We start from the raw sequence: 11965 nt of genomic DNA on the forward strand, positions 1-11965 counted from the left end.
ACAGGGTGTTCATATGGCCCAAGGCTGGACCCAAGGGTTAATATCAGTTTACATTTCTAAGGAGGTCAGGTGTGCTGAGGAGGGTCTGTGACAACATAGGACACTCACATTCTGTACCCTCCTGAAGCTCCTCCACTAGGAAGATTAATAAAATCAGGAAGAGGAGGTCAGATAATTGTTTTGATACTTAAACAACAAATTAAAGAGAGTGCTGGAGCTGGCACTGCTCATGCAAATGCTGCCCACTCACCCAGAGTCTCTGGTCACTGTTTCCCACTCACAGTCCAACCAGCCACTCACCATGGAGCCCCATCCAAAGCAGAGGTGGAGAACCTGCCTTGCCAACTCACACATTACAGCAGATTGCCTGCTGATTACACCTTTCCTCTTCCAGAAATCAATTCCAAACAAATAAGGCATAGTATTTGTCTGGGACAGCTTCCACAAACAGTAAAAACCTCAAATAAAAACACAGGTTGGGAAGTCTGGCCGGATAAGAAGTCTCTTCCTCTCCTGGTACGTTTTTATATACATCAAAAGCTATTCTCGCAGACTCTTGACACGTTAAAAGTGAAGTATTTAACTGTCTACATTATCCTACCTATTTTATTTTTAATATATCAGTGGTTCTGTAGTGATCAGGGAATCTTTCTTTTTTCCTGTGAATTTTTATTAGGCACCTCCTAATCTCTAAATATTTAAAGCTTTATTTGTTTGACACACTGAATTAACTGACTATTAATACAAAACCTCCCACAAAGAAGCTGCAGATATAGTACCTCAAGCTGTGATTTCTTCACTTCTCACAGCCTAAGGCCTTGATTCTTCAATTACACACATTTATCTGTACTATGGTGAAGAATCCCAATGGGAGGACTCACACTAGTGAAGTTAATCACATTTGTGAAGATCCAAGTCCCGTAGTTCTGGCTTGGGACTGCATATGGATGAGACATCTTCAGGGAACCGAGATCTGAAGAAAGCAGCACGAGCAGTGCAGTGTTTGGTTCTTCTTATGAATAATGTTAGTGTGATAAACCTGAAGGCAAAGGTGGTTTTTTACATGAAACTCAGACTGGGGAATGCCCAGGAATGGTTCACACCCACAACGCACCAATGGCTTCCTGACTCACACAGTAACACTGCAAACCTGGGTGCCTCCATCTGTCCACCTGTAAAATCAGGGGAATGACATGGATGTACAGGACAACAACTCTGGGGTGAATAATTTAAAGACATCTCCACTGTGTTTTTCAATCTTTATATGAATCCAATGGAAAATAAGTGATTAGAGACTGTTTAATATCAATGAACGAAAACCCCATGAGAAGCTATAAATCCAAAACTGTGAACCCATCAGTCCTTTCTTAATTAATCCCACTATCCTAGCAAACTTAGTGCATTACATCTCCTAATACATTAAAAATCAAGCATCCCAGAATACTATTTAAGAAGGTAATTGTGCCATGAAGTTTATTGTGACTACTGAGTGCCCTTGTGAATCAGTGCACTTGAACCTTTTTGTCATCACTCCTGTTATTTGTAACATAAAAAGGGAAAGGGCTTTCACCTGTCTATTACCCACACTCCTCACCAGCTGCTTCAGCACCCACACACAGCTTTGGGGCAGCCAGCATGGCTCAGCCCATGGACCAGATAGTCCCAAAAGGAGGGTGGTGGGAGCAGGGAGCAGTAAGGAAGCTCAGGTCTGAACAGTCAGTACATCTAAACCCACTGGAGATGCTGAACATAGGTATGTGAAGGCTCCAAGAGGAATCTGTAGCTCTGAGCAGCACCAGTGAGTGCTGACAGCTCACACTCACTATGTCCTTTACACCATCACCTTTGGCCTGCTTCCTTCTGCCTGGTAATGTATGTTTTCTGGCAAGTTTTAGCAGATTTTAACCTATGCTCTCTGTAATGTGTATTGGTGGAGGGCTCACAGAAGTGACCCTTTCTCCCACACCCCTTGGGGATGCACCGTGCAGCCCCCAGCTGCTGCAGGATCCCCCCTCCAGAAGCAGCAGCTCCTCTACAGCACCTGTGTCCCCGCAGGTGACCGTGGAGCCTGGGTTCTCACCATTCCCACATGCCCATGCAGCTTGCACAGTCATCTCGGGTGTTACTGTGGGAAATCTAGTGAGCAAGGGAATGCTCTTCCCCACCTCACCTTTGTCTGAGGGACAGCAGGACATTTTCCAGCCAGACTTTACCAAGTGTAGGCTTCAAGTTCTGCCTTCTGCAGAGAATACTCTTAGACACCTTCAGAAAACACCTGTCCCTGAACAGTGTGGGTCCCAGCACAGGCAGCCTGCAGTGCCCATCATTAATTAAACTCCCTTCTGCTCCAGTTTTTTTTCTCATGCATCCCAGACACACAAAAACATGTTCTGAGTGTCATCAATCTATAACTGTGCCAAACTGACTGTTCAGGAAAAATCAAATTAATGTGAACGCTAATGAACAGCAAATCTCAGCTCATGCACATGTCAAAGGAATAAAAATACTCAAAGAGGAGGCAAATTAAAAAAAAAATCCAAGTTTAGATTAATTCTTAAAACGAGGACGCTTTTCCATGTTATATTTATGAACAAAAAAGTCTTTGCATTGATGTTTTAAGCCACATAGCACCACTTTGCCTGTGTTACTGTAACTTCAACAGAACCAAAAGCAAATTGGATCCTTTGGACCTTCTGTTATTAATCAGACATAGATTGAGAAATTCTTAAACACAAATTCAGCAATTCAAGGAAAGTATACTGACTTAATGAGAGCAAAGTTATTATATAGCATTGATATTTTTTGAGCCTTTGTTCACTAATGCTTATCCAAAGCACAGCAGTTTTACTCCACAAGCTACGCAGACTGGTTTCACAGTATTGAGTGCCATTTCTAAACTTGAGTGCTGCTCCTAGAAACCACAGACCTTTGCAAGCAGGTGTGAGGTGTAAATTGATATTCTTGTTGCAGTGCATTGAGAATAACTTCTAGTAATGACTGCTGCAAATAAACAACACTTTCTTTTCCAGGTGAAATCCATTTCCATTGCTTTTTAGGCACCACTGAGCTGTATTTTGGTATGGGATTTGGGGAGTTTAATATATATGTAATGCTGGCTGGAATTATGAAAAGTTGTTACAATTTTAATGCTGAAAGAAAAAAATAGCTTAATTCTTTACTGTAGTCAGCTAGCCTGGTTTACATAATACAGTAAAAAATTACCACCACATCAACACTTACAAAAACAAAGTTCTTTAAACTGTCAGTTTAAGAATATGTGGAGTCTCTGTGATACCGACATGAGACCTGACCACACAGTACACAGTCCAGCTTTAAAGAATAACTCCATTAAATCTGCAGACATGTTTTCTTTCATTGGTGATTAATTTTTTCCCTATCTCCAAGGGAAACTAATGGGAAACCTCTTTTAATTATTAGAAGATATTCAAAACTACATTACAGTATCACTATGTGAATATAGGACAGATTTGGATGACAATATTTTCAGGTTTGTAAAACACAATATTTCAGAAAAATAAAACTTATTAGAATACATTATCACCAAACCTGCTCATCCAGGTTATGTTTGCAACTCTGCTGCTGATTTAAGGTGGGACTTTTAGCAAAATAGTTACATCTGTTTCCCCATTTGTAATTGGCAGCTACCAAAATGTCTCTTCCTCATACAACTGAGGACACACAGAATCAAGTCAAGCTGTGGTGCAGAAGCAAAGACATGCCATGAAGACAGTTGCATCGTGGATTAACTTTTCTGTTTGTAAAGTGCAGGGTATCAACAGCATGGACAAAAAAATGAGCCCTTGGAAAAAGATAAGAGTGAGAGCAGAATGTCTTGCACTAAGGTTATGTATTTAACAGTTTTACATGAAATATTCATATATAAAAACTTTTTTAAGTGCTTTTCTCCAATTTAAAAATCTAAAGAATTCAAAAATAAGGCATTCAATATTTGAAAAAGTACAGATTTACAAAATGTGTATATTCTGTCATGAAAACTCCACACCAACATTATACACTTGGAAAAAAAATACAAACAGGATATATTACAAATTCATGTAGCAATAACTTAGTTCTTACCATGCAATAAAAAGGACGTTAATTGAGATACACAAGCTTTTAGCTTTCCCTAAACTGGAGGGCTTAATTTTGTTTGCAAATGAGTTTTTATGCAAATTCATAGAACTGTGGCACTTGAAATTTCTGGTAGCCTTTCTATTGAGAGTTAAATTGTACATAATGATTATGAGGATGGAGAGTAACACAGCAGCTGTTACGAATCATTCCAACTTTGTTCAACAATAGCTGAAACTCTTTTCTCATATTCACGTTTGTTCTCCTGGTAAAGTTGTGCTGCCTGACTGTTTGCTGGACTGTTTGGATTGGGTTCATCAAGCAGAGACTGGAAAAAGGGGAAAACATAATGTGAGACAAACCAACACATGTAAATCAAGAAAAAAAAAATCAACTCACTTTCAAGTCAAATGTGTTTCAGAGGCAGACACAACTCAGAACGGCCCAGTTAAAAAACCTAGTTAAACTCATGGTTAGGCACCCCTAATTATATTATTGACCCTCAAATTACACCCTGCCTATGCATTAGTGCTGCACACACTTGAAGCTCCACAAACAAAACAGAGACAGTTTGTGCTAGTCAGCACTATGAAGCTAGCTGACTATTTGGTAATTACATTATACTGTCATTCAGGACTAAAGAGGGGCTAAGATGTCTCCTACAAAACATCACTGTTGAAAAATTAGAACAATTACACAGAAGCAAAGGAATTGTGCATTTCCACTGTGCTAGGCCATTTTTTCTTATATGTAGTGTGTTTCAGTAATATTGTCCCTTTGAGGGCTTCACAATAAAGTTAAATGTTTCAAACACAAGGCAAATTTCTGCATCTGATATCCTATCTTGAGTAAAAACAGCTAAAAATTAACACAAACCAGTAACCACTTTCCTGTGCAAAAATATACAATGGTAGTTTTGTATCTTAGAATTAGCGATTATGTAGCATTTTGGTTTTATTTGATATAAAAATACTGCTTAGCTCACAAGGATTTGCAGCTCCCCTTGATACAGATACATGGCTATCCCATCACTGAGCTGTGAATTCTGGAATAGAGACCAACAATAACATAATTATTTGGTACAACAGATGCAAAGTTACCTGAATTGAAGTTAAAATAGATGAAACATCATATGTTGGACTCCAGCGATTCTGAAGAATATCTAAACATATGCTGCCATCTGCATACACTGTAAATACAACACAGGTATCACTTAGAAACTGTCAGATTTATGGCACTGTTCAGGGCAGTTATTGTTCCAATTCAGTCTGTGCTTAGATTAATGCTTTAGGAAAGAGGACAGCAGTTTGTCTTACCATCTTCTGTGGCTTGACACATACTTTGAATTCAGATTTATTACTGAAATTAACAGAACACCTAAGAGGGAAAGAAGGAAGGTCTGAAGATTATGGCATTAGCACAGGAACGGGCAGACTTGGTGTCCTGCTCCTCCAGTGTGACTGACCCACACTGTCACAGCAGAGAGGCCTCCCAGAGAGCAGCAAGGCCTTCACTGCAGGAGTGGCACCACTCCCACTCTCACTCCACAAGCAGGGACAGCTCCTACCCCATTTCCACACACTCCACACTCACTATGAGAGGCACCAAGGCAGACAGTAGAAAATACGGAAAAGTGCCTGAAATCCTACTTCTGTCCGGATATCTCTCAGTCTTATGGAGTTCACATGAACCTGAGACTTACTGCTCAAACTTCTACACCCTTGTCTTCCAGCTTGTTCCTAACAAATTACAGACCTTGGGGCAGAGACAAACTGGCCTGCACAGTATGTGAGGCATAATTTCTACAGAGGAGCAGCAGGCAGGCTTTTTCTGCACTCAGTAAAACCTATCAGTGCTGGGGGAGGCAGCACAGTGCACTTTCATCGCTGCTTTCATCTATGAGATGGGGTCAGACACCTCCTCTACAACTGAGCATCCTCATTTTCTTCCCTGTGCTAGTCCTGGTAGGCACAGAGCACCAGATGAAAGCAGGGACTTGGGTGAAACCTCACCTGGCAGGGAATAATTAACACTTGGCCCCAGCAGCTCCCTGCAGCTCATGCTGTGGCTGCACAGACACGGCTGCTGTTAAATGGAAAGGGGCAGGAATCTGCAGCCAGAACTGCCTCTTTGAACCAACCTAAGTGCAGCTGCTGCTGAAAATACTCACAGGCTTTGCTACTGAGGCTACATATTGATTACTAAGAGGCAGATAGCTGCTTCTTAATAGCATCATAACTCTCAATTTTTCATCAAGCAGTTGCTGTCCTAGATATATACTTAGGAGATGGCAGTGAAGAGAGATTAAGCATTCTGGAGCTTCAGAGAATGCATGACCACACTGTAATATTTATTGAGTATTACAGCTAAATAAAGATGGTTTACTCACCATTTGGATGGAACATTTTTGATAAAAACCTAACAGTTGGAGGCTTATTTGGATATTCTTCGGAAAATTCTATTACTAGTTTAAAAGTACCTGTCCAAACAAAGATAAATACAATCAGATAACTAACAACAAAAGACTATATCCAGGAACAGAGACAAGAAATTAATTTATGTGCTCCATGACCAGCATTTCTCCTCACCATTATATAAAAAAGCAACAGTGAATCTGATTGCTTTTCATATATTTCAAGGGATAATGCAACTATGGAACTACTGGTTATAGTAATAAACCCTGCAGTAGTGGTTGGGTAGGAGCTTGGAGACTCACTGCATACATGGCAAAGGCAGCCTTATCCAACATTATCCCACTTTTCCACGACCCAGGTATGCTGGGTCCATGGACTTGGGTGACTTTAAGGCGTTTCATTAAGAAGGCATTGTGGTGCCATCAAAGAAACACTGGAATTTCATAATCAGCAATCTCAGTCTTTGGAGCTCAAAACTTATTCACTGAAAACCTTTGTTATGGATCAGTGAATAATTTACTGTAATTCCTCCAACCCAACACAGAGAAAAACCCATCTGCTGCCAATTACTGTAATAATACTATAATTATTAAACTCATTATTCCTCATATGCCTAAGGGAGGGTCATTACACACTAGCTTTCATGTTTATGTACAAATTTGGGATTCCCTCAACCTCACTGAGTTCTATATTGAGAACACCTAAAGGTTTCTCACCTGTTCTTCATTAGGAGAACAGTGATGAATCAAATATGCCACAGATGAAATGAGAAAAGCTCTTGTTGAGCTCAGCTAAAGAGATGTGCAAACACACCTGGCAGTGTAAGTCCAATAAACCCTGCTAAAAGCTCTTGTGGGCATGAATGAAAAAGCCTTGATAGAAGCATTGCTTCGTAGCTTTCTAACCAACCATGAGCCAGTGTAATGAGACACTGCTTAGCTCAAGACACATTTTTATAGCCAACAAGCCTCATGGGTTCACTTACTTGGTTTGTTTCAAATTATACACAGATAACATCTATTATTTTTCAAAAGCAGAACGATGTTCATACCGGCAACATTTATTAGAATGACAAAGGATACAAAAGTTAGCAACTTACCATCTTCAAAAGGTGTCCCTTCTGGCCTGAAAGGTTTTAAAAAGAAACTCTAGTTAAAAGTGATCATTACCTACTTCCACACAGGCACAATAGATGTGTATCTTCTTTCTCATCCTCTCCAAGATACAGGCAGAAGCAATAATTTAAATTATTAGAGAAGCATCCATAGGTAACCTCTGAGAGCTTTGCTGTATCTAGACACCTGCTATTTGGGATATCTACTTTATCATCATCCCAAACAATATACATGCCTTTAGGTGACTAGATTGGAACAAATGAGCAGATTATTAGCAAGCATACTTCAGTTTTAGGAAAGGATACTGTCACTTCTTCTTGCACAGGATACATAATGTAACTTCCCAGACAGATCCTGCACCTTGTCCTACTAGGATTCATTTCAATCACTAATACATCTGGATTTAATGGCTGAGAACATGTGGCACTTATGTACTTTAAAGAGGAATTCTGCTTTTTCATAACACAGTATAACTTACTTATTAAGCCACATGCAAGCTTTATTCAACAACAAAGCTAAACAAATTAAAAATTTAGGTTTTTTTTCCTTCCTAACCATTCCCCGTTTTGGACATTTTTAAGTTTACTGACTTTACACACATGAAACAAGAGAATAACTAAAAACAAATATCAGGTTATCATATTTAGCCCTCTAATACCGAATTTCATAATGATAAAAACTTACCCAAATATAACTGCATTCCATTGCATTATGTTATTCTCAGATGGTGCACCACTGACACCCACAGGAGGGTCTTCTTGCAATCTAAGAATTACATAGAATCACAAGTCATATATATGAAATACTTCCACCTGCAGATATAATTTACCAGTAATATCCACATTTTATACATATTTTCTCATTCTAGATTAGAATATACACAAAGCATTACATGCAGATTATCAACACTCTGAAAGACAGATCTACAAGGCAACACACATCAAGATTTTCTCGTGTTTTACATGGAGACACAAGGGCACAAGAGGTCTGATTAGGTGTTCAGGGAGCAAAGGATTAGCTGTAAGAATAACTTATAGCACCCGGACAGCTGGGATTTATGGTGCTACACTGTGAACTATGAGAGAGCAACTGCTGCTGGCTGCCACAGTGAATTGGAGAACAAGCTGCAGCCACAACCAGGAGCTGAAATCCAGGCAGTGACACACACACACAGAGCACTCTTGCTGGGACTCAAGGCAAAGGACCGTCAGCGGAGCTTTTCCTGCATACCCAGACCCATGCATGACAAGTGGCTAAATTTGGTATAAGCCTATTTCAACTGACAAGCTGATTGCTTCAAAAGGGAGCAAAGGGGAAACCTGTGTGCTGCTACCCCCTCTTACCAGTCCCACAAACGTGTTTATCTCTAAAGCAATTACGGGAACATGTGAAATTATTTTTAGTTCCTTAATCCTCGGACTAGGGAAAAGCATGTTACCTACTGAAAGCTTCACTAACAGAAATATGTACTGCAGCCAGAGGGCAGGATCCAAATGCCCCCCCTGCCCATCACTGCTCCATATTAAGGATCACAAGACCCTGATGAATGTACACCAGCAGGCCCCAATCAATCCACCTGCTCAAACCCCCTCAGTGACAGCTCCTACTCCCCTCACCTGTTTTGCCTCCGGAGTTATCCAATAAGGAAAATGCAGTGACTGCCCTTGTGTCACAAACAACTCTTGAGTGTTACCATGTGGCTCGATAATATCACAGCACACTTATAAACAAGTCACTACAAAAAGCTCTGCAGACCAAGGGACAAATTCTCACTAAATGCCATATGCAGATTTATTGAGAGCTGTCAGCAGCACAGCCAGGCAACCCTCCCTGCACTTGCCCTGCCTCAGCCTGGGGTAACACCGTGTGTTGTCCAAAGATGCTGAGGGCCCTGAAGCTGCTCAGAGCCCCTTTAAACTCTGTGTTTACATCTCTGCTCTTTGAGCACACACAGTCCAGACCGCTGAATATCAGCAGCATAAACCACCTACTATTTTGGTCAGGGAAAGCAGGAACAGGACTTCTTCCTACGTGACAGCCAGGCTGCAGGCCAGCAGCAATGCCTGAGTGTTAGCCTGCCAAGTGCATCTGGGAGATGACTTTGGTTTTTAGATCAACTTCAAAGCATGTGTGCACCCTACTTGTCACAGGGTCTAACTACAGAACGGATCTGGCAAGGACTGCAAATAGGACTAATCCTGAAAGTCCTAAACAGTAGGGAAAATGTGGTTTTAGTACGCCCTTTTTATCAGCAAAGTAAATAAATAACCTTTTATTTCTTTTGGTTTATTCAAACAAATTAGAGGAGGTAAGAAATCTGCTGAACTCTTCTCTCTTGACTGCTCCTGACAATCACAGTATGCAAAAGCAGTTTGTATTTATTGAAGTGAATCAGAGTTCACAGCACACCGTCTGTTCTTTCAGTATGAAGTATAATAACATAAACAAATACACAACTTGCAGCACAGAAGAGCAGAGTAAAACAAAAACTAATATGAAAAAGTTACATAAGTTTTGGAATATAAAAGCCGCTAAATATATGACTGATGGATTTGATTTACATTGTCTACTTGGTTATATTTTTCCACAGCTTTAGAGTCTTCTCTCGAGCCTTAATTCCAAAATTATTAAACCAGTCCCTGTAGGAATACAAAAGCATAAAACCCACATCTGATTGCAATCTTGAAAAATTGAGGTAGTCAGCCTGAAAAAAAAAATCACTGATTCATCTGTGTAACCAAATACAATAAAAAGTCTGAATATCCTGTTTTGATTTGAACAGGAATCAAGCAACACCCACTTAACAAACACCAACACTCGCACAAACAGCAGGGGAGGGCTCCACTTCCCAAAAACCTCCTACTGCTTCTGGATTCACGAATCAGATTTTTGTCGCTGTTGCTGTTGTGCAGCCACGTAAAGCAACTACAATACACGTCAAGTGTTAACTGATGTGTCCGCAGGGCCTGGTATAACATAGCCATGCTAAAAAAAGAGACACTATCAAAGCTGACTCACCTCCAACTACTGCTGAGTGACCCAGCCTGGAGAACTCTTACTGTACATCTTACAAGGAAACCTCCCACCCCTTTCCACACTCTAAGTATGTTTACGTGTCAGACTGGAAATAATGTATTCCAGAGTCAGTGGTTCAGTCATTAACATTTAAAAGAGTGCAACTAATAAGCGCTCCTTTAGCAGTTCGCATATATTACACAAGACTCCTCATGATTGCAAACTTTAAACACAGTATCACATGATTGTGCATAAAAACACAAAAGGTCATTTTGGCTCTTACTACATACAAACGAAGCGTTCGCCAATTCTCTGCGCTTCGTTTCCAGGTGCCTATCGCTACGAACTTCTTTCCAGAGAGACCCTGCGACCCAGCAAGCCTGGAACGCTTCTGAATTCCGGCCGAGCCATTCCACAGCCGGAGCCCGCGGGTGGCGGGCCGGGCGGACGGGCACGGCCGTGCCAGCCGAGCCGGGCCGAGCCGGGCCGAGCCGGGCCGAGCCCGCGTCCCCCCGCCAGCCCGGCGCCCCCGGCCCCGCGGGCGCTGCCGGCCCGCCCCGCTCGCAGCTCCAACTTCTATCCTCAGACGCCCCCAGCCGTCGGCGCCGGCCGAGCCGGCTCGAACAAAGCCGGCGCTGCCCCCGCTCCCCCCGGCACTCCGCTCCCCTGCCCGGGCGGCTCGGGGCCAGCCCCGGGCCCGGCAGGAAGGCGCGGGCAGCGGCGTGTGCGGGCCCCGCTCACCTCTTGAAGTCGCGCATGAGGCGGCGGCGCGCCGGGGTGGACATGGCGGAGCCGCGGCGCCGCCTCCCGCCCGCGCCCGCTGCGCCCGCACAAACAACCCGCAATGGCGGCGGCGCGCGCGGGGCGGGGCCGCGCCGGCCGCACCACTGCGGCACCGGGGGGGGCGGGACCGCACCATCGCGCCGCGCGGGGGGTGCGCGGGGAGGCGGGTGCGCGCGGCTCCGCGCTCGGCGGAGTTTGGGGAGAGGCAGCGGGAAAAGGGACTGGGAAAGGGACCGGGAGAGAGCCGGGAAAGGGTCCGGGAGAGAGCCGGGAAAGGGTCCGGGAGAGAGCCGGGAAAGGGACCGGGAGAGAGCCGGGAAAGGGACCGGGAGAGAGCCGGGAAAGGGTCCGGGAGAGAGCCGGGACTGGACCGGGAAAGGGTCCGGGAGAGAGCCGGGAAAGGGTCCGGGAGAGAGCCGGGAAAGGGTCCGGGACAGAGCCGGGAAAGGGTCCGGGAGAGAGCCGGGACTGGGACCGGGAGAGAGCCGGGACTGGACCGGGAAAGGGTCCGGGAGAGAGCCGGGAAAGGGACCGGGAGGGAGCCGG

General features: G+C 43.4%; 1 protein-coding gene across 1 annotated transcript; it reads right to left on the bottom strand.

The window, feature by feature from the left end:
• Positions 1 to 2566: 2566 nt before the first annotated feature.
• UBE2B (ubiquitin conjugating enzyme E2 B) lies at positions 2567 to 11488 on the bottom strand. Its single transcript, XM_021549444.2, has 6 exons — positions 11378 to 11488; positions 8306 to 8386; positions 7606 to 7631; positions 6482 to 6571; positions 5193 to 5281; positions 2567 to 4420 (listed from the first exon to the last, which is right to left on the bottom strand). The coding sequence occupies exons 1-6, from the start codon at positions 11419 to 11421 to the stop codon at positions 4292 to 4294; spliced, it is 459 nt and encodes a 152-aa protein (XP_021405119.1). The 5' UTR covers positions 11422 to 11488; the 3' UTR covers positions 2567 to 4291.
• Positions 11489 to 11965: the final 477 nt, after the last annotated feature.

The sequence above is a fragment of the Lonchura striata genome, chromosome 15 (assembly GCF_046129695.1).
Source record: "Lonchura striata isolate bLonStr1 chromosome 15, bLonStr1.mat, whole genome shotgun sequence".
Classification (NCBI taxonomy): Eukaryota; Metazoa; Chordata; class Aves; order Passeriformes; family Estrildidae; genus Lonchura; species Lonchura striata.

Coding starts and splice junctions, on each gene's coding strand:
- UBE2B (XM_021549444.2), bottom strand. CDS start 11,421: ATGTCCACCCCGGCGCGCCGCCGCCTCATGCGCGACTTCAAGAG. Junction 8,387..11,377: donor CTCATGCGCGACTTCAAGAG/GTGAGCGGGGCC, acceptor TGTAATTCTTAG/ATTGCAAGAAGACCCTCCTG. Junction 5,282..6,481: donor AAAAATGTTCCATCCAAATG/GTGAGTAAACCA, acceptor TTGTATTTACAG/TGTATGCAGATGGCAGCATA.